This window comes from Paramormyrops kingsleyae, chromosome 5, assembly GCF_048594095.1.
Source record: "Paramormyrops kingsleyae isolate MSU_618 chromosome 5, PKINGS_0.4, whole genome shotgun sequence".
In the NCBI taxonomy this organism is placed as follows: Eukaryota; Metazoa; Chordata; class Actinopteri; order Osteoglossiformes; family Mormyridae; genus Paramormyrops; species Paramormyrops kingsleyae.
This window is the reverse complement of record NC_132801.1, coordinates 10,017,432-10,040,559: the sequence shown is the minus strand read 5'-3', so window position 1 is coordinate 10,040,559 and position 23,128 is coordinate 10,017,432. Positions and strand designations below refer to the sequence as shown.

General features: G+C 48.5%; 1 protein-coding gene across 2 annotated transcripts in view; it reads left to right on the top strand.

Annotated features, from left to right (window-relative positions):
* Nucleotides 1–20,851, top strand: part of LOC111833503 (phospholipid phosphatase-related protein type 5) — a 36,269-nt gene extending 15,418 nt beyond the window's left edge. For both annotated transcript variants that reach the window (XM_023791809.2, XM_023791810.2), the window contains exons 3-8: nt 4,694–4,882; nt 17,347–17,467; nt 18,086–18,336; nt 18,493–18,669; nt 19,304–19,431; nt 20,647–20,851. In XM_023791809.2, coding sequence (XP_023647577.2) covers nt 4,694–4,882; nt 17,347–17,467; nt 18,086–18,336; nt 18,493–18,669; nt 19,304–19,431; nt 20,647–20,752 — 972 coding nt within the window. In that variant the 3' untranslated portion in view covers nt 20,753–20,851. The remainder of the gene's footprint in view (nt 1–4,693; nt 4,883–17,346; nt 17,468–18,085; nt 18,337–18,492; nt 18,670–19,303; nt 19,432–20,646) is intronic.
* The last annotated feature ends 2,277 nt before the right edge of the window (nt 20,852–23,128 follow it).

Below are 23,128 nucleotides of genomic sequence, written 5' to 3'. Positions count from 1 at the left end.
AGCAACTGCCTTCAGCAGAAACTTCTTATAGAATGTGTATTGCATTGTGCTGCACACAGCATTGAAACTATTACTAGAATCTTTAATAGAGAGTCTTGGCATTCATTCTGCATTATAATTCATCTCAAAGGTACATTGTATTGAACTGTGGTCTGCATTGTCTTCCACAATGCAAAACATTTGCATGTCTTGCAATCACACACATTCTTCTGCAACTGGTTTATGAATTTTGTGAGTCGTTTAGGTCGTGTTCTGCATATTCTGTTGGCTGCCTGTAGCATTTATCCCCTGACAAAGTTCCAGAAGGTTCTCGAGGTCCTAGTTTGGAGGAATTAAATGTTAAACCAGGCTTTTGGATGTCCTTACACAGCCTTCACCAAGAGAATACACACACTAGACAAGTTGAAATGCCCTCTGAAATCTATGCCCATATAATCCTGTTTGTTGGTCAGTAATTTGTCTCTCTCTAACATGCGCACCGGTTTTCCCTAATGTGATTTACGTAGGGGCATGTATGTAAATTACGCCAATCAGTACCCGCTCCCTCGGCCTTGTCAGAGGAAATGATTCCCTGACTGTATGAGATTGTTAAAGCCGCAGTGCTGTGCAGTATCTATGCCCGGCTCTTTGTGCCCTCTCTGTGAATTCTACCGTCTCCCAAATTCAGGTTACCCCAGCGCTTCTTCAGATTACCCCAGCGCTTCTTCAGATTACACCATTTGTGCTTCTTTAACAGTCCTTTTGATCTGCACTTAGTTTTCTCTCCAGCCCCAGCAAAAACAGGTCCATCCTTCCTCACCAAAATCTGGACAGGACACAATCTGCCCCCTCCCACCAGGTCTGCACTGTCGTGGGCTTAAATGGTAACATCGTTTAGAAAAAAAAACAGCTGAAAATGCTTTAGGAGCCTAGCAGTGCCGTGTGAACCAGATATTTCCTGTTTTTAATTAATTTTCTAGTGTTGATCAGCTAGTAGAGGAGTGTAGGGTAACTGTGAAATGTAAATATGCTCAGGGCTGCCACATGAGAATACATAACCACAACAAATCAGTTCATGGGAAAGGCTTACAGTACTAACTCATTACCATAGCAGGTATGACGAGCAGTGAAGGGTTAAGAATTACAGTAATAGGTATATCGTGATATTTTCTTATTTTGTGCTATTTATCATCTGCGTTACTCTTCCTGTTGTCATTATTGTCCAATGTCGTTACCCAACGTTATGTTTTGGCAATGTAGTGTCTGCAGGAGTCTTGTGAGTGAGCATCTCTTTGTACTGAACGTTTCATGCAGTAAAGTTGAACTTTGGTAAGGCATTACGGTAGAGGGCAGTGGTAATGGAAAGGGGTTGCATTGTTAGGTGCAGGATGATGGATTACAGCGACATGTCTGTGATGCAGTAATCATGTCACAGTGATGGATTACACTAATAGGGTTAGGGTCCATCGTAAGGAATTATTGTAATAGGTCTATAGTAAGAGATCACAATAATAGGTTTAGGGTAGAGAATTACAATTATAGGTCTATTCTATTAAAGTAATAGGTTTACAGTTAGGGGCTATAGTAATAGGTACTAAAGTAGCAGGTCCATAGTAAGAGATTACATTGAGCATTAGGCTGAACTCCAGGTCCTCTGTGAGCATTTGCACTTTAATTAAACTTTAATGGTCTCCCAATCTCATTGCACTCTTATTACTGCAGGGGCCAAATGCGCTACTGCTGTCACCTTGCTTAAAATGCAGGATCAGCACCGCAGCCCCAATGCAGCCCGAAACACTCGGCACCTGTGCGGCTCTCTGTCTGCAGATGTGGTTTCACGTGCACAGCTGGACTGATGGCGAGGCCTGGTACTCCCACCTCGCACGAGGGAGGAGGTAGAAAACGGCTGGCGGTGCCTTATCAGTATGACAGCCCCTCCCGGCCAGGCCAGCATGCGTATCTCCAGCTCTGCTGCCCCCCCACCCCCCACCCCGGCCCACACTTCCCAGAGTCCCCCATCACTGGCTAATCAGATAGGATTTGCACGGTCCGCTTGGCAAGCACTGACTCAGGTGAGTCATGACAGGATCAGCAGCAAAGACTCGTGCTTCTCTGCCCCCCCCCTTACTGCCACTGTGTGATGCCCAGTGTCCCCCCAGCACTCAGCTGGGCTGGATGTGGACGAGAGGTGCCCCCTCCCTCCGTAATGTTGTTCTGAAAAAGGGGGCCCCATGTTGACTGAAAAAAGCTCCCCCCCCCCACCACCCTCCCCATGACTCTGTGGTGGAAAGATAAATAATAAATATATTTTCAAAATCTTGTTTATTTCTTATGAGCTTTTCATTTTTAATTTTTAAGTTTGATTAAAATAGTCCTCAGTTTGAAACCACATTTATATAAGCAAGCCTGGGAACAGCTAAGCGAGGTCCTGATTTAAATAATTAGCTTGAAATTAAGATCCTCTTTCTGGGTCTCCTAGATGATTGTGTCACAGAATGACAGCCGAGTCAAAATGCACTGGATGAGCTGAAGAGACTGAGGAGACTTGATGCCCGGAGCCACAGCTAGATACATCTTCCCAGTGCTTAGGGCCGTCCAGTGTAAGCTGGTCCAGTGATACTGTGCTGAGCTCAGAGCTTATCGCAGGAGGCCTAGAGCAGTGTTTCCCAAAGGGGTCCTTCGGGACCCCCCAGACAGCCCACGTTTTTGCTTCCTTCCAGCCCACGTTTTTGCTTCCTTCCAGCCCACGTTTTTGCTTCCTTCCAGCCCACGTTTTTGATTCCTTCCAGCCCACGTTTTTGCTTCCTTCCAGCTCCAGGTGGACTGCCTGGGTTGGGAAACACTGGCCTGGACCACGGAGCAGGAGACACCCTGGATGGGATGTCAGTCCTTCACAGGACACACACACACACAAGGCAGAGATGCCAGATTCTCTAAGTCACATGCAAAGACAGAAAGGGCATATAAATGGACTGTGGATAGAAGCGAGGGTGTGTGCTGAGGGAGCGTGGACATTAGCAGAGAGGTCGATGGTGGTAAGATGTGGAACAGTGTATATGTGCAGTGTATATATGTGCAGTGTATATGTGCAGTGTATATATGTGCATGGTAGATTCTCACCTCAGCATGGGGAATACAACTGGTCGCTCATTTAGACCTGAGAGGTGGTTTTCAGCTCAGCAGAGGGAAAAGCCCAGAGAGACACCGACTGAGAGTTTTTCTACTGCTGGAGGATGTGTGTCTTTATTTTGCATATTTTTGTCTGTCTTAAACTTGATTCTCGTCTGTGTCTATATTCTTGAGGGAGTTAGCTGACGAGCTTCATTTTAATGAAAAGTAATCTTTGGCGTTTGATAGCTCTGCTCAGCTAGTGAGGGACACCCTGAGAACTTAGAGGAATGTTTCAGTAAGATCTCCAGGGTGACGTCGGAATGCGAATTGAACCTAAGCATTTTTAGAATGTGGTAGAACATCACCTGAAAGGGAGGAATACTTTTTCGGAATGGTGAGGCGTGTCGTCATTGTGCTTTGTTAGCTTGATGTCTTTTCATGAGATGGAATTTTGCAGGTTTGTTATGGGATATTTTATAGCAAATAACGTAATAATCTCATGCCACAAACTGGGGAACGATGACAGAGAAAGGTCAATGAAAATGACATTTAAAAAGACGTACATTTTAAAAAGACTATAACGTGAAATGTGTTGGTGCCCGTCTCCAAATGCACCTCCTCGCCATGACAACCACATTTAACAAAACACGTTGTTTCCTCAAGGGCTGGGCAAAGAGAATGGGGGTGTGGGGGGGTGCATTTGTAGAACAGCGTGTGCTATAGACAGCTAATATGTGCACTAGGCATCGAGCCCAGTGGAGGAAATGGAGACGCACTAAGCTAAGGGTAAATGACATCTTAACTTCAATGAGCCTAAAAGCAGAGGCATGTCGTTGTCGGTGGAGGGGGGGGGGGGGGAGACGGCCTTGGCAAGATGCTAACGTCGGACTAGCCCTGAGGTCTCATGGAGTGGCTAGTGGTGCGAGACCCCCCCACAGGGACCACCTGCCATGGCAGATGAATGGAGACAGCAAAGGGCGGGGGGGGGGGGAATGCAGAAGAGTTAAATGTGGGATGATGGGACCCTCCCTTTGCTCATGCCGCTCTCGTTCACGCACACACACACACGTGCGCACACGCTGCTCACTGCTTCACACACACACTCACACACACTCTCCTCCCAATTATTCAGCCAAAGCTCTTCAGCGGTCTGATACACGTACGCCAGCACACTCGCACATGTACAAAATCCCCGTGCCTCACTCCCCCACTCGCTCTCTCTCTCTCTCTCTCCGTCTCTCTCTCTCTTTCTCTCTGCCTCTCTTTCCCTCCATCTCCCCCTCACTCTCTGCCATCTCATTTCTTTGTTTTCTTTCTTGCCGTGTAGCGGAATCTTCATACATTTTTGCTGCTTTTTTTGTTGCCTGCCGCCTTTGTTTTTGTTTCATTCCTCCACCTTCAGACGCCGGAGGATCCCTCATCCCCTCCGATCCCCGCTTTCCCTCCATCTTCTTCCCGCCGGTGTCTGTGTCTCCTCTTTTGTTTCTTCCTCTTGCCTTCCGTCCCCGGAATTCCGCTCTGGCTTCTCCCATGCTTCCCGGCTCCCCGTGCGAGGACACGCCTCAGACCCTCGGCTGAACCTGGGACCATGTTCTACTTCCAGCTGGTGATCATGGCCGGCACCGTGCTCCTGGCTTACTACTTCGAGTACACAGACACCTTCCCCGTGCACGTCCAGGGCTTCTTCTGCTACGACCGGACGCTCTCCAAGCCGTACCCAGGGCCCGAGGACAGCAGCAAGGTGCCCCCGGTGCTGGTCTACTCCCTGGTCACCGCCATCCCAACCGTCACGGTAAGACGGCCACTGCCGACTTCCCCCGCACGTTGTGCGAGGATGGAGTGAGAGAGAGGGGTGGCGAGCGGGCATGCGAGCACGTGCACGTCATGTTTGTGATGGTGTGCGCTTGTACGGTTTCACCGGCGTGTTTCGGCGTGTGTGGAGAGAGAGGAGCACAAGACGGTTAGAGATGAAGCTTCTCATCGCTTGGTCCGGACTCCTCTGCTCCGTGCGCGGATAAGTGAGTCGGTGTCCGCTATTCCTCAATTAACTCTTCTTCTGGGGGGGGGGGGGGGAATCAGGGGAACAGATTGACAGAAAGGCAAGTCCCTAATGTGCACAGAAGGGGCATCAAGTCTGGAGGCTTAGCGGATAAGCCAGGGAGAGTGGTGTGGGGGGGGGGGGTGCAGCCGATGACCGACGTGCCGCTGGGCGGCTGGCAGAGCCGGCAGACGTGGAAGGTGGGGCACCTGGTGCTGGCTCACCCCTGCTGGTGGCACGCGACAGACCCCGCGTGACTGCTGGCACGGGGCTTGGGGGGGCCTGGGGGGGCCTGGGGAATTGCAGACGGCCGGGCGATACGTTTAAGTACTGTGGGTACTTCATGCATGAATAATAGCACTCAGTACTGCTCCTACAGAGAGGGGTGCTCTGTGTGTGTGTGTGTGTGTGTGTGTGTTTGTGTGCCCATGTGTGAGTGAGTGTGTGTGTGTTTCTGTGAGTGTATGTGTGCCCATGTGTGAGTGAGTGAGTGAGTGTGTGTGTGTTTGTTTGTGTGTGTGTGTGTGTGTGTGTGTGTGTCTTCCAAAGCAGCTGTCTCCTGCCTAATAGCATGATTTATAAAGGTCTGAAATTATGTTTTCTTTATTAGTTTAATTAGATCTGTAATGAGAATCAGTGGGATGTCATCACCACAGTGTGTGTGTGTGTGTGTGTGTGTTATTTTGACCTTGTGGGGACAATCTTTTCATTCCCCACAAGGGGAAACTTAATTTTATAAAAATCTGTGATTGCAATCTAAAAAGTAAAAATCTAGAATGTCTTGTATTTTGTTTGGTTACTCATGGTTAAGGTTAAGGCTGGGTAAGGCACAGGTCTTGTTTCGCTTTGTTGGGCCTCCTTCCTCTGAACGCCAGCGTGTTGAGGGCCACTGAGGCCATGGGGGGCTGGAAGGGTGAAGGCTTTACCTGTGCCAGCCAATCCCAGGTCCGGTTTGCTTTTGAGTATTAGTGTTGTGCCAGTCCGGGGCCCTTGACCTCACCATAACGCTGCAGCAGTCTGCAGACCTCCTATGCTTTAAATTTGCCCTCCATTATGGATCCTATTATTAAAACCTTAGGTTATTTGTTTTTTCCAGTTACCTTTCAGTTTAATGATCCGTCCTGAACACCTTACGCTGAAACCGTATGCTAACAATGTCATACATGACTGGGTTTGGGGTACCCCCCCCATACATTATTAACCTCTGCACCACAGCCTGTGTTCCCATCCCGGATGGTCAACGCGGCTCGTGGGAGGGATAATACTGGAAGCGATTTCAGCCTGGTGAGGGATGGAACTGTTCTGCAGGACCAGTTGGCCTGTAGCAGAAATGCGGAGAGTAAAACAGGAATGAGAATTTGGCAGCGGTGCCCGTAACTGGAGCCAAGTGGTCAGGGTTTTGACTGGCTGGCTTACGCACCACCTGGGGATTCATCCAGCCTCTTCTCCAACACACGTCCAGCTCCTTGACCGCTATATTTTAACATTTTAACATTTGCTCTGAAGTTAAGAGCGACGCTGAAAAATGCCTCCATTTTATTGATTTCCATGTTTATTTTCACACCAAAACGGTTGTTTTATACCTGGTTTGAATGCGAGTCTCAGTTTTTAATATTCAAATATTCAGTGAATTCTCATTAACAAAAGATAACATTTGAAATTGGTTGGACTCTGTACTCCAGAGATATGTGTAATTAATACATCCAAAGCTTTGTATTATTTAATAAAACGTTACCAGACTCTGGTAGAGTGATTTAGCATCGTGAGAGTGAAAGATTAATGGATAAATCAGATTTGATTTGATTTCATTGTGATTAAACATTGTGAATGTGGAAAGTTATTGGAACAATCAGATTTGATTTGAGTGGAAGACCTGAGATTTACTGATTTAAATTCATCAAAAGACGTCTGAAAATGTCAACAGCTACATAATCTTACAATTTTGTCACGAATATTAACTGCTGTCCCATGTATGTATTTTCTCGTCAAATTTAATTTTATGTTTATAGCTGTGTTGGTGATGGTTTGGTGAAATTCTCCTTCACTGTCTTAAGGTTACTGTTTGGAGAACTGAGATGGCGAAGCAGAAGCTGATTGCTCTTTCGTTTGTTTTTTCTGTTTATATATTCCATCCATCTTCCAACAACTGATACTGGTCTGGGTCATGAGGGGGCGGAGTTTATTCCAGACAGCATAGGAAAGTAGGTGCACCCTGGATGGGATGCTGGTCTATCACAGAGCATGCACCCAGTGTGAGGCCAAATCTGCAGAGGTAGAGTGCCGTGCAAAAGTATTCACCCCCCTTGGCGTTCACTGTATTTTGTTCCCTTACAACCTGGAATTTAAATGGATTTTCAATTTGATTTTAAGTGATGGACCTACAATAAACTACAGATTAATGAAGTTAAAAGGGAGGAAAACTTGTTTTAAATAATTCTGAAAATGATAAAACTGAAAAGTGGTGCGTGCACATGTTTTCACCCCCTTTGCTTTGAAGCCCAAACCGCTACCTTCAAAAACCACTTAATCAGTTAAATAAGATCCAGCTGTGAGAAATCTAAGTGTCAAATGATCTCAGTGTATATACACCTGTTCTGATAGTCAACACCAGTGCATCACCACTAAGTGAGGGATACCACCAAACAGGAGACAGCATGAAGACCAAGGAACTCTCCACACAGGTCAGACACAAAGATGTAGAGAAGTACAGATCAGGCCTGGGTTATAAAAAAAATATCCCAAACCCTGAATATTCCAAGGAGCGCCATTAAATCCATTATTAGAACATCGAAAGATTATGGCACCACAGCAAACCTGCCAAGAGAGGGTCGTCCACCAAAACTCACAGACCGGGAAAGGAGGGCATTAATCAGAGCAGCAAACAAGAGGCCAAAGATGACCCTGAAGGAGCTGGGCGGCTCTACTGCAGAGATGGGAGTAACTTTCCATAGGATCCCTGTGCACTGCGCAGTGCACACTGCACAGAGCTGGGCTTCATGGAAGAGTGGCCAAGAAAAAGCCATTGCTTACCGAAAACAATAAGGCAGAAACATGTGGAAGAAGGTGCTGTGGTGACATGAGGCTAAAATTGAACTTTTTGGCCATCAAGGACAACGCCATGTCTGGCGCAAACGTAACACCTCTCACCATGCTGAGAACACCATGAAGCACAGTGAAGCACGGTGGGGGCAGCATCACGCTGAGAACACCATGAAGCACGGTGGGGGCAGCATCACGCTGAGAACACCATGAAGCACAGTGAAGCACGGTGGGGGCAGCATCACGCTGAGAACACCATGAAGCACAGTGAAGCACGGTGGGGGCAGCATCACGCTGAGAACACCATGAAGCACAGTGAAGCACGGTGGGGGCAGCATCACGCTGAGAACACCATGAAGCACGGTGGGGGCAGCATCATGCTGTGGGGATGTTGTTCCTCGACAGGGACTGGGAAACTGGTCAGAATTGAAGGAAAGACGGATGGCGCAAAATATAGAGGAATTCTTGAGGGAAACCTGTTTGAGTCTTCCAGAGATTTGAGACTGGGATGGAGGTTCACCTTCCAGCAGGACAATGACCCTAAATACACTGCTAAAGCAATGCTCCAGTGGTTTAAAGAGAAACCGGTAAATGTCCTGGAGTGGCCCAGACCTCAATCCAATTGAGAATCTCTGGTATGATTTACAGATTACTGTATACAAGCGGCGCCCATCCAACTTGAAGGAGCTGGAGAAGTTTTGCCATGAAGAATGGGCAAAAATACCAGTGTCTAAAAGCGGCAAGCTTGTGGAGATGAACCCGAAGAGACTTGTCGCTGTAATTGCTGCAAACGGTGGCTGTACGAAGTATTGACTCCTTGAGGGGGTGAATAGTTATGCACGCTTAGGTTTCCTTTTTTGTGTTATTTCTTGTTTGTTTCACAATAAAAATAAAAATTGCATCTGCAAAGTGGTAATTGTGTTGTGTAAATTAATCGATACAAACCCCCCCAGAATCCCTTTTAAATTCCAGGTTGTAAGGGAACAAGATAGGGAGAATGCCAGGGGGGGGGGGGTGAATACTTCTGCAAGGCACTGTACCAATTAGCCTATCTGCACAGCTTTACACTGTGCGAGGACGCCAGGGTGCCCAGAGGAAAACTGCAAACCATGGGGAGGACAAACACACACGCACAGACAGCATGGGGGGGGATCGGAGCCCTCAAGGTGGGGGTGTGAGGTACTACCCACTGGGCCTCCATCTCCGTTTATTTCTGCACCTTATATAAAGTTTAGTGTTCCTGGAAGTGTATTTTAGTGTGAGAACCGTGAACTCCAGTGAACAAACAGGAAAAACTGCTATTTTATTTAGCCAATGCGCCACTGTAAGTGCAGATATAGCACTCGGCTAATTAGTTAATTAACCCATTCGTGGGGATTGACACGGTCTGGGAGTAGTAGCCAAATATGCGTGAGATGAATGCGGGGGCATGTCCTGCTTTTAATGTCAGAGGTAGACTGTGCCAATGAGGGGGAGGCAGCCACATATGGGGGGGGGGGGGGCATTGCGGTCCCCCTAGGACACACAGGGCTAATGGTGCTGGAATATGAGCCTTCACACGCATTCTTCCTGCTGAAGCTGCAGCCCTCAGCATCTCCACGACATAGAAGAGAGAAGATACCCATTATGGGAGGGATGACGTTAAGCACTTCCTGGAGGTCTCTCCACTTTACTTCTCACTCGAGCCCTGGTCTTAATTACGCTGCTGCTTTCTGAGTCATTAGCTAGATAAGGGTTCAAAGACTCAGCTTATACACTGGGCTCGACCCGATTCCTAATGAATAGGCCACCAATCGCCCATTTGCCCCTGGGCCGTTTAACTGGGAGCCTCATAGGGGTTGCAAAGATGAGCCGGCCCTTTAAATAAGAGCAGGGCTGCAGGGGAACCACAGGTAAGGAACGGGTAGGGTTTTCATGTTCTATCGCATGTCACATTTTGCGCTCCAGTGGGGCTGTAGTGATTGTAGCTTTGAATGGACCGTACCATTCTAGCTGAGGTGCCAGCTAGCGTGTGGACCTTCTGAATGGACCGTACCATTCTAGCTGAGGTGCCAGCTAGCGTGTGGGCCTCTGAATGGACTGTACCATTCTAGCTGAGGTGCCAGCTAGCGTGTGGGCCTCTGAATGGACTGTACCATTCTAGCTGAGGTGCCAGCTAGCGTGTGGGCCTCTGAATGGACTGTACCATTCTAGCTGAGGTGCCAGCTAGCGTGTGGGCCTCTGAATGGACTGTACCATTCTAGCTGAGGTGCCAGCTAGCGTGTGAGTCTCTGAATGGACCGTACCATTCTAGCTGAGGTGCCAGCTAGCGTGTGGGCCTCTGAATGGACCGTACCATTCTAGCTGAGGTGCCAGCTAGCGTGTGGGCCTTCTGAATGGACCGTACCATTCTAGCTGAGGTGCCAGCTAGCGTGTGGGCCTCTGAATGGACTGTACCATTCTAGCTGAGGTGCCAGCTAGCATGTGAGCCTCTGAATGGACCGTACCATTCTAGCTGAGGTGCCAGCTAGCGTGTGGGCCTTCTGAATGGACCGTACCATTCTAGCTGAGGTGCCAGCTAGCGTGTGGGCCTTCTGAATGGACCGTACCATTCTAGCTGAGGTGCCAGCTAGTGTGTGGGCCTCTGACTGGACCGTACCATTCTAGCTGAGGTGCCAGCTAGCATGTGAGCCTCTGAATGGAAGTACTGGTGTCCTCGCACCATCCAGTCACTGGCCACACTATTCCTGCTAATGGGGTCGCAGTGCCCCGAAGTCCTGCATTTCCCAGAAGCCACATCATGTCAGATAATTACAATGCATATGAGGCACCAGATATGAGGCACTTAAGGCAGTAAGTGGCTTAGTAGCTTAGGATGCTGTACCTGTGATTGGAAGGTCGCTGGTTTGAGTCCTGCGACCGCCTGATTGATGCCGCCATTGGGCACTTTAAACAAGGTCCCTAACCCCCAGCTCCAGGGACACTGACCCTGACCTGTGACCCCCAATCTTACTCTCACCTGTACATGTCTCTCCTGGCGACCAAGACGGGGTTAGCAGAAAGCCAATATCCCCACAGCGTTCTGTTCTATCCTTCTGTCTTCCCTACATTTCCAGGGCCATTTTTAGCAAAGCAAGTAACTAGAGATGCTGGCTAATGAGCTTGAAAAGCAGCAAAGAAACACTGAACAGAAAGGCAGTGAGAATCAGAATTAGGTTTATTTGGCCAAGTACTTTGACACATACAGGGAATTTGTCTCCGGTTCTCAGTGGCACTCATGCTAACAGCAGATACATGCACAGCTGTCACACAATAAGACAGGTCTCGTGCAGTTTGGTATATATATAATATGGATGTGTTGTTGATGAATGTATAAAAAGTGCTGCTGTAATATTTTGATACATGTATAATTAGAACAGGATATTTTTCTAGTCATGGTGTTAGTACAAAGAGACGCTTCACATCACATCATCACAGCCTTTGTTTACGTCCCTTTGGCTGCTGTTCACTGATAAGCTGGCTCTTCCTTTCTGGATTACCTGTCTCACATGTTGTCTAGTTTTGCTGCTCTGAAGTGCACCTTCAACAAAAGCCATGTTAAATAACTTCTGTTGTCGCCCCACCCCAGTGTCCAGGGGAAGCTGATGCTTCCCCCCCCCCCTCCGTGATCTCGAAAAAACCTGTAAAATGTTTTGATCCTGCTTGCCGAGTGAGGTGAGTATGCAAACGCAGCAAAGCGAAACAAAGAGATATGAGGAACACAAGATATAAAGATCAGCACGAGATCGCGGCGAGATACCGAATACCGATATAAACCGATACAAACATGCTTACCAGACTAGCGCTGTACGCATACAGTATCTCATGCATTTATGAGTTACTAGACTTTTATGCGTCATCTGCTGCTTAATTTCGTATGCCGACCCCATCATATATCAAAACTACAATGGGAAAGGGTTGACTGTACTCTATACTATACTCCACTACGCTCAGCAACACTAGCCAAAACACATATAGTTGTCTAGGACTAATGCTTTAATTCTGCGTGTTCTGTTCATTAGCTGCTGTGTTTCCCGAACCCCTGGTAGATGCGTTTGCTTTAAACAGCCTTGCGAGCTAAATGTGCAAAAGCATGCATGTCAATACGTTTCCGGCACTTAACTGTGACTCCTGTCATCCTAAAGGCTCATCCAAATCTAGTTCGCTCCCTTCCTCAAAGCCCACCGGAGCTCTTAATAGTCATTTAACCTCCATTACTCGAAATTTGCACTCCCCCGATTTGCATAAGCTCTTTGCTGTTTCTGTATTGAGGCTGGGTGGGGGTGCGGGGGGGGGAGTAATAGCGGGGCTGAGAGAGAATAAGGAGGAAGAAAGTAAAGATGGGATTGGTGGATGAGAGAGGGGGGGGGGGCACCTGAAAAGGAGAACAAGTAGTGAATGAGATCAAAAAGGACTGGGGAAGATTCCGTGTGAGAGCGAGAGGTAGACGGCGAAGGATGGGAGAGCGTGAAATTCAATCAGAGGAGGCCAGCAGAAGAGAAGAAAGAGCAGGAGTGAGGAGAGGAGTTAACCTACTTATCTAAACTGATGTTTGGATCTGTGATGGGGGGGTTGAGTGTGAGAGGGGCAGACTAAATGTGGTGGGGGGGGGGGGGGCACATTGCGTGCCACATCTGAGGTATAATGGCAAACAATGGCAAAAAAGCTGCCGTGTTCACCGGAGCGTGTGGGGGTGCTCTTGCTCCTATGCTCTGGAGGGGCTCCTCATTGTCCCCGTCCTCCCATTCTCATCCTCCCTTGATCTCCTGTTCTCATCTTCTGTTTCACTTTCTTCCCATTTTCTTCCTGTCAGTTTCATTTTGGTCTCTTAGTGTCTGTAGATGACATCAGCCTTATACCTCCTCCCAGCAGGGCTGCGGTGAAATTACATCATATTTAATCATGTCTGCTTTGTGCAAAGTGGTCCTGTACTCATACTCGCTTTGTGTGTGTGTGATTAGGTTTATATTACATTATGGGGACCAAATGTTCCCCACGATGTAATAAAAACCTGTTATTTAGACGCTGTGGGGACCATTTTTCAGGTCCCCGCAAAGATCTGTGAATTCAAACAAAAAAACTAAAAAAAAACTAAAAAAAGGAGGGTACTGTTGCTCAGTGGCTAACAGTTTTAGGCTCAAGCAATGTTTACCTTTGTGTGAATTTCAGATCGAGGCCCCAAGTTCAGATGACTCAAACTGGCCTTCTGTCAATGCTCTCTGTCAATAGCTGCTCTGAATCGGGACACGAAAAAAATGAAACGCCCCTCAGTCGCTCCTTCCGCGGACGGCAGGGGCCACAGCTCCTGACATCCATCGTCATTTGCACTCGCACTTCGTAAAACCACAAGGTCATGCTCGATTTAGCACAGCGTATCAGAGGGACATAAGTATTGTTCACTGCGAGGAGGAGTTCTTTCATTGTTGTTCGTTTTCCTCCTTAGTCTGTTCTCTCGAAACTCCTTGTCATTCTCTTGCTCTCCATTTTTTGTGCTCTGTCTCTTTCTCTCTCTTCCATTCCCCTGTTTAAGACATCCAGTGTCAAAGTTATTTGTCTCATCCTGCTTTTTCTTGTCTCTCACTTATCTCCCGCTGTCTGCTGTAAGGAGAGGCTCAGGCTGGACTTTCCCGCTGGCGTGTTCTTTTGTACTTCCTCGCTGTGCACCTCCGGTTTCGCCTTTTTGATGTGATGCTCATGCCAGTTATGATAACTGAAATGCCTATTGTTACGTAATATGTCTGCCGCTGCAAACTGATTTGACTCTCTGCCACTGCCGGCCACTTTGTCGGTCTATTATTTACTTCTCTTTTCTTTCCTCACCGCTTCCTTCCCATTCCTCTGTATCCAAACTCCCAGTCCCACAGAGGGAATCTCATATGGATGCTTCCCTACACCATAGTACATTGGTGTGCTGAAGGCCAGAGTCAAAGAGGTTTAAGGGGATTTATTTTAATTAGCACTTCACTGATACCTCAAAGACCCCCTGTAGCAACCTGCTATCGAGTTAATAACTTCGTTTGCACGGTTAATGAAGAGATGAGTGAAACCTGATCACCCCGTGGTCCTTGAGGTCCAGGGCTGGCCTCCCCTGCTTGAGATTATAATGGTTATGAAGGTGATGTGATTAATATGCCTTGGCAGTGTCAGAGCAGTAGTAATAACATCTACTCTTCCAGATAGTTCCATATACCTTTTGTTTATCCATCTGAATTATTTTTATATTTTCTGCCTTTATTTTGCTTCTCTCTTTTCTCCTGGGCTTCTCATCTCATCCTCCTCATCTGCCTACTCACAGCACGTTTACTGGACACACGAATAGTGAGATCTCTACTATACTATGCTATACTCCACTGTACTCGACTATACACTGCTTATTGTCAGGCAGCATTTAGCACCTCAACTTCAGCGGCGTCGCAGAGCGTCTGTCAGGCTCCCGGACACTATGTGGAGTTTCCGGATCTCCTCAAGCTTTTGCAGCTGGCTTGGACAAGTGTGACTATTACAGAGCATATGGCTGTACAACGAACAGGACTCTACGCTCTGCCTTTATAGATATACTCCAGATGGCTGCGGTTCAGTTCCCTTCCAGTACCCCCTGCCACCAGAATCCCCTGCAGGTCATTGGAGTTGTTGTGTTAAAAACTGACCTAAGTATGGTTGTGTTCAGATGGCCGGTTAGATGTGATGGAGATAGGGGTGACCATCCTGGGGGGTTAATGGAAGGGTAATCCTTGTGTATTGGCTTGTTTCTGGTTGTGACGTGCGAAGGCAGAGTACTGCCACCTGCCAGACCGGCCCTAGTGTGGGGGATGCGGGGAGCAACTTAAGGGGCCGTGACCCACACATGCAGGGCACACAGAAAACACGCTGGGCACACGCTTCTCTTCGGAATCATCCAGCCCGCTGCTCCCTTTTGCTTGTAGGACTAGTGAGATTATGGTCTGATTGGAGATTGGAGTGACCAGCTGGGTTGTCTGGGTGATGGAGCAGGCATGGGATGAGTCTGCCTGAGCAAAGGCCGAAGAGCCCTAATGTTACGACCGACTGCTCAGTGTCACTGAAAGCTGCGAGCTGGCTGTTCCAAACAGGCCCGCCCTGTTGGGTTCCTTCTTTACTTTTGGTTGCTCCTTTCCAAATGCAACCCTCTATGCATCCATCCACTTAGCCCATTCCTTCATGCGGTGCTTTATCACGTAGCAGTTAGCATCCCTGCTAATGTAGAGCGATTACTCGTGTAGAGGGTGGAGGCAGTAGAGGTGAAGCTGGGGGGTAGAGAGGGGGCACCTCAGGCTCCTCATCAGGGCCTGGACGCCGCCGTTATGCCAGCCAGCACCTGGGCTGCACCTCGTCGTCTTCCTATCCCTCACCGGCATGAAGAATGAGGAGCATGGAGGACACAGCTCAAGTGGGGCTTCTTCAGCGGCAGTGTGTGGCTCAGTGGGCTACGCCTCTGTACTGGTGAGCCAAAGGTCGCTGGTTTGAGCCTGGCACTGGCAGAGTACTCACATGTCTGTGGGCCCTTCAGCCTTCACCTCCAAGCTTCTTCTCACCTATGTGGTCATGGAGTGCAAGGTAGAGTAGGCAAAAGGAGAATTTCCCCACAGGGATCACAGGGACCAGCGACCTTTGGCTCACCAGTACAGAGGCGTAGCCCACTGAGCCACACACTGCCGCTGAAGAAGCCCCACTTGAGCTGTGTCCTCCATGCTCCTCATTCTTCATGCCGGTGAGGGATAGGAAGACGACGAGGTGCAGCCCAGGTGCTGGCTGGCATAACGGCGGCGTCCAGGCCCTGATGAGGAGCCTGAGGTGCCCCCTCTCTACCCCCCAGCTTCACCTCTACTGCCTCCACCCTCTACACGAGTAATTGTTGTTATTATAACATTAAGATGGAGTGAGTCATGTTAGTCAACTGGGCATGTATCTCACATGATCTATTGATGGGTATCACAGGCCTTTAATCCACAAGGCTATCATGGCCTTCGATGGCTACATCGCATCAAGGCTCTGACTCTCGCTGTGGACCTTCTGTTCACACAATAAGCACAATTAAACATACTTTTCACATTTCTATATATACAGTATATGAGAGATTTATATCTATATATAAAAACAAGTGCCAGCCTACATCAGCATCTGTTGCCACATTAGCCATGGCGTTCCTGTGGTACGCATGACCCACATCCCCCCCTGGCCCACAACCCCCCCCCCCCCCACTGATACCCACGCCGACAACGAGAACGCTTCCTGTCCAATGGGCTTCATTCTCACAGGGTCATGTGATTAGGGCATTTAGGATCTCACCTCATATTACACTGAAACAGAGGAAGGAGAGACCACAAGCCGCCAAGTGTGACTCAAAGGTCCCCCCATTCCCCCCCCCCCCAACCCATTCCACTGGCATCATCCGCTGGACATATATTTTAAGTCGTTTTATTTAAAAATATTACATGACCATATCATGAAAGTATTAACTTTGATTTGGGGCAAGAAATCAGACAATTTCAGACACTATGTGAAGTTAGCATGTGTACATACACACACACACACACACACACACAAATACTATGTATTCCTATCTTTATGGGGACTCTCCATTCATTTCTATGGGAAAAACCCTAATACAACAATGACACCCTTAACCACTAGGCAGCCCTAATCTTAACCATAAGTAACCAAACAAAATGCAAGGCATTTTTAGTGTTTTGACTGGCTTTCATAAAATTGCAGTTATCCTTGTTGGGGGGTGAAAAAATGTCCCCGCAAGGTAAAAAGTTACAGGTTTTTATCACATTGTGATTGAATAATTACAAACTCACACACACACACACACACACATACATATACACGCACACACACACACATACACATACACACACACACACACACACAGGCACCAGATTGAGAGTGCGAAGGCCCAGCTTGGCCGTGAGTCTTTATTCATGTCCTGAGCTGAAAGTGCACAGAGGACGTGAAAGTAGGCGGGACGCAGCCTGGAATGGAGCGAGAGATTTGAGGGTTTGATCAGATCTGGTGTTTCCACCTCACTCCCTCATTCCCTTGGACACACTCTTCATTGGCTGTAACCCCGTAAAAGAGCCAGTGAGCCACGTAACATGTGACCTCTGGAATGACATAGACCCTCTTATCCTCCTCTCCAGATCCTGTTGGGCGAGCTGACGTACTTTCTCCGGAAGCCAGAGGCTGCTCAGGAGAAGACCATCGTGACAGTCGACTGCTGCTTCTTTAACCCCCTGCTGCGCCGCATCGTGCGCTTCCTCGGTGAGCCGGCCTCTCGCCGGCCTCCCCCCCCCCCCCCCGCCTGCTCAGGGATTTAAAAATAGCAGAGATGTGCTCTGGGGGCCCCCGAGACACAGCCTGACTTTTACGGGGGCACCATGGGACGCACAGCCCCCCCCCCGCTGCATCCATACATCTCTGAGGGCAGATTGTACAGGCTGGCTGTCTGGGTCCCTCTCCCCTGCCACGTTCTTACTGAGGTGTTCGGAACTGGGCCCTCAGGGGCCTCTCACAGGCAGTGCAGCTTTAATGAATCTGTGGTGCTTTCAGGGAGTAGCAGCTGCCTATGGAGTAAATCCACAAACTGCTTGTAAAAATGTGTAGAAATTAGGAGATTAAATCTTTGTTACTTTGTGCTGTTGTTCCTGCTTTTTTCCCTTCTTTCCTCAAAGCTTTTTAATTTCTTCTCCTCTCTCTCTCTCCCTCTTCACCTTTCTTCCCCTCTGCCTTCCCTCTCTCTTTTCTAACTTTCTCTTCTTTCTACCCCTTTGCCAACTGTCTCCCAACCCTCTCTGGCCTCCTTCTCCCCCTCCTCTCCTGCACTGCTCTCCTCTCCTCTCCTCCCGTCCGTTCTGCCCTCCATCACTTCTCCTCCCTCAGGGGTGTACTCCTTCGGCCTCTTCACCACCACCATTTTCGCCAACGCCGGGCAGGTGGTGACAGGAAACCCCACGCCTCACTTCCTGTCTGCCTGCCGGCCCAACTACACCGCCCTGGGCTGCCAGTCGCCCACGCAGTACATCACGGAGCGCCGCGCCTGCACGGGGAACCCCTTCATCGTGGCGTCCGCCCGCAAGTCCTTCCCCTCCAAGGATGCGGCTCTGAGCATCTATTCCGCCGTCTACACCGTGGTAGGTCTTCCCAGAGGGGCAGGAGTGCTCTCTCCTCCACGATAGGGCCTCATGGCTTCGCTGACACTGAATTTGATTACGAGTAGCTCTCAGTCTCCCAGGGGGCCCCTGTCATCCTCTCTCAGCTTTTCTGTGTGTATCTGCTTTCCGCTGCAGATGTATGTGACCTTGATGTTCCAGACAAAGGGTACCAGGTTGACCAAGCCCACCGTGTGCCTGTCGCTGATGTCGATGGGCGTGCTGGTGGGCGTGGTGCGCGTGGCCGAATACCGTAACCACTGGTCGGACGTGCTGGCAGGATACCTGACAGGGGGCGCCATCGCTGCCTTTCTGGTGAGGGGGCTGGATCGCCGGTGAGATGAGCGTGAACATGGTGACGTGGAAGTCCCAGTATGCAAAGTGGTGTTACTGTCTGTCTGCGTTCATGCTGTATATTATCCGTTTAATACAGCTCATCAATCTGGCTGACACCTCTGTCCACAAAAAGCTAAAAACAGCATCATTTGGGCCGTTTTCAAACCAGGAACAAAAACATTACGTACCAAGATGAGTCCAGGTCAGGTATAAATGTCTAATTCCCAGAATGCAGAATGTGACAGAAACAGAATTATTTTGGTCCTAAAACAGAATTGTTTCTGTATTTTCCAGCTGGTAGGATAGATGAGCCACAGTAAGCTATTTTAGATGCTTTGGATAGTGCTGCTTGCTAATAATAATAAGTAATAAATAAATGATTACAGGGAAGTTATTAAATTATGAATAGGTTGTTAAATATGTATCCATATTTCAACCACTTATCCAATGCAGATTAGTGGGGATTAAATATGTAACCAATGAAAGGGGCTGTATAAATTGATATATATGGTGGTTGTTGCCTCCTGAGTTGTATCTCCCCCAGGATCCTCTCTAGTTCCCCCCCCCCCCATGCCCCGCCCCCTCTCACTCCCACATCCTCCGCTGCGCCCAGGTGACGTGCGTGATCAACAACTTCCAGCAGCCGCGGCCCCACCCGCCCCCGGTGCCCCCGCCACGCCCGGAGCCCACGGTGGGCATCCCAATGGTAGCTCTGCCCTGCGTGGAGAGTCCACTCGAAAAGTTAAGTGGCCCTCAGGTAAGGGGTGGGGAGGGAGTTCAGGGGAGGAAGGAGGAATCCTTTGGGGGGGGGGGTCCACTCAGTCCCCACATGTGTACTTAATAGAAAACTAGTCCCCCCATCTGTTATTTAAAAGTACCAACCCCCACCTCTCACACAGCGTTCCCGTTGTCCTTGGCGCACCCTGCCAGCTTGTTCCTCAGCGGCACAGTGAAGCGTCACTGCAGAAGAGAAACTGGGGTGACGGAGAAGCAGTTTTCATGCCACTTACTCTATGCGCACCTGAGACACTCGTCACCACACTCGCTAGTGACATCGCAAATCGAAAGCTGGGCTCTGAACATTCTATTAGTTTGGAGCAGTGATCCATTCTAGTAAACACTTCTTATTTATATTTTTATTATATAACAGACACTTTGGCTCAAAATGATGTACAATTGAGAAGGTAGAGGGTCAGACATTCCCTAGAGCAATTCGGGGTTAAGGGCCTTGCCCAGGGGCCCAATGGTGGTATTACTGTCCTCGTCCCTTTCCTCGTCCTTGTCCTCGTCCCTGTCCTCATTCCTGTCCTCATCCCTGTCCTCATCCCTGTCCTCGTCCCTTTCCTCATTCCTGTCCTCATCCCTTTCCTCGTCCCTGTCCTCGTCCCTGCCCTCGTCCCTGTCCTCATCCCTGTCCTCATCCCTGTCCTCATCCCTGTCCCCATCCCTGTCCTCATCCCTGTCCTCATCCCTGTCCTCATTCCTGTCCTCATCCCTTTCCTCGTCCCTTTCCTCGTCCCTGTCCTCATTCCTGTCCCCATCCCCTGTCCTCATTCCTGTCCCCATCCCTGTCCTTGTCCCTGTCCCCTAACCAGCCGCAGTAACTAGCACCCGGGGAGGACATAGTACCTTCTAGTGAGCAGCAGATGCTGGTGATTTATGACTTTAGGAGGGACCTGAAGAACCTGGGCCATGACTTGGCCCAGAGCAGTAGGAGGATCTCGCTCCACTGAGAAGGAGAACGGCAAAGCGCCTCACAGATCCCCTTCCTCCAAGCCGACTTCCTGTGACTTATTTCTGTTACCATCCTTGTGTGCATCCTTGCTATCCCCAGCTCTCTGCCCCTTTATCCTCACCTTAGTCCCTCCTTCCTTTGCCTCATTCTCCCCTTACCTTTCCTGCTCTCCTGGTTCATCTGCCTCTCTCTCCCTCTCTCTCTCGTCTTTTCCTCTGCAGACTTCAAGAGCTCCGTTCACCGAGATCACATGACCATCAGCGCTATCCCTTCCCCTCCACCCCCGATGTCCTCATACCCTCTCGCTCCATCTCCAGCGAAGTCTAGGCCCCCCCGACCAGCCCCGCCTCTGTGCTGCCCACCCTGACAAGCACCTGCCCCTCCGCCGTTCCCACTCCACCCAGGTATAAGTTTGGCCCCGCCCCCCCCCCCCCCCCGCACCAGCCCTTCCGCTAACACAGCGGTGAGTCCTCTGGCAATCTCCTCCTTCCCAGGACTAAAAATCCACCCCCCCCTGCAGCATCAAAGCCATTCTTATTATTTTAATATCCATTATGTCTATCATGTGCCGATATTTACATTTCAGTAACTGTGACGCCAATCAATATGCTTCCACGTTTTTTTGATCGTTTTTATATTCTTTTATATTCCATTTTCATGTCAAAGCGCTAAACTCCTTATTCAGTGGCCTGGAACTTTTTTTGTTCTAATTTATGTCTATTGCAGCACCTTCTACATCCAAATACTAAACACTAAGGGTTTGTTTTTCACTGTTCGAAACCTTTAAAAAAGGCAGGAAAGAGGAGATGTGGCGTTCTAAGTGCTTGCCATCATCATTTTAAAGCAAACTGCAAATCCTATCCTGCCCAAACTACTACTAGGAATGTCTAGTATGAGATGGTCATTCTCTGGCTATGGAGAGACTGCATTGAAAGATCTTTTAACCTTGACACAAAAGGGACTGCTGAACTCCTCCAACGAACTACAAAGGGTGTCATTCACAACGGACTGGGCAAGCCAACATGCAAGCAGCGTCTGTCTCGTTACTCCACCCAGTGGCCAGTATATGCCACTGCATGCATAACCCTGCAAGCCCTGTGAATCTCCAAAGGTCAGCCCCAAAATCAGCTGTCCTCGATCCCCCACCTCAGACACTTTCATGGATTGCGGCCAGCGGGGACATGCTCATGCCCTCGCCCCAGAAGAACATGGGGCGCAGTTCAGGAAAACAAAGTTTCACTTCTTTCAATATGAAGAAAGACATTTTAATTCCACTTTCAATCAGTGCGTTTGTTCGGAGTTCCAGCTTGGATCACATTAAATGTGCTCGCTCTGTGATCGCTGGATTTCAGATGACCCACTTCTGAGGAAAATCCTTCAGTGATGGTACAGAAATAAGAAGGACATCTGGCACCTGATTGGATTAAACCAAAAAAAAAAGAGAAATCACATGGGTGTAATTCATCAACACAGCAGCATTTCAATGATCAGACTTTGTCCATTTGCTGTTAATTCAGAGCCACACTGCCACTCACGGCTGCCACTACATATGAATAATGATCCAATATTATCAATATTTCTTTTAAGCCTCGTAATCATTTCAATTGCAAGACATCCTAGTGGAGTACTGCAAAAAAAATCCAATTTTGTGGTTGGTACTGCCAATATAAGTCTGGTTTTATACTTCAGGGATAGTCTGTTAATATTCCGTCCAGCGATTGGGGTATCTATAATGAACCGCAAAGTCACTTATCACAGTTTTCTAAAACCACAAACAGGTTGTCTGTAGCTGAAATCAGGTTTCATAATCACTGTCCAGGGGACCCGTTCTGTATTCTGAAGTCTGCCCTGAACTTCTAAGTGGTCAAATAATCGAAAGGTCAATTCATGCTTGGCTTTAACACATGGGTCAAGTTGAAGGGCGGTTTTTTCATATTGCCACCTCTGTGCTTGTGATAATTACAGACTGGCTGCTTCCAGCCTCGAACTATTTGTGACATTTAGACTGGTGTTCCGTAATGGCTTGACCAGGGCTTGTGAGGCCGTGAGCCAGCAAACTTCATGGGCACTCAGGACTGGGATGGATTGACCAAGGCCTTAGGAATATCCATGCTATCACCACGGGCTTCTAAACCCCAGCTTCTAAACTGCTTGTCAGACATTTGCGTCTACATTTCCCTTATATCCTAATTATAGAAGCCAGTGTTCGACCTGATAATCGCGCCTATGGAAAGTGAGAGGCGTGTTTAATAGGAGAGGGAAATGTGAAAAAGAGCCGTTTCCCAGTCGAGACTCATCGCATCCTCTCATTCTACCATCCATGGCCAATGCCAATACCAAATAGCCTTTGCTGATGTAGCGAGATGGCGTTCTAGTTATGTAGTTTACCGTCAGCCTGCTATGTAGCCGTGACCAGTCGGGAACATGAATTAGTAGATAAGTTCTTTTGCTGATGTATGGGCACGCAGGATGCACAAGGTGGTATATATTGCAGACTTTCTCAAAACGGGGGTGGACTGCAACCCTCGGTGAGAATATAATAAAATTGCAAGTGCACAACACTTGATTTTTCAATTGACAGTTTCAGTTATTATAGAACAGTTATTTCAAATGGTAGCTGCAATACTGACAGCTGCTGGTTAGATCATATGATAAGATCCCTACTAGGGTATTTTTTTAAAGCAATGGTGATCGAAAAAGGTA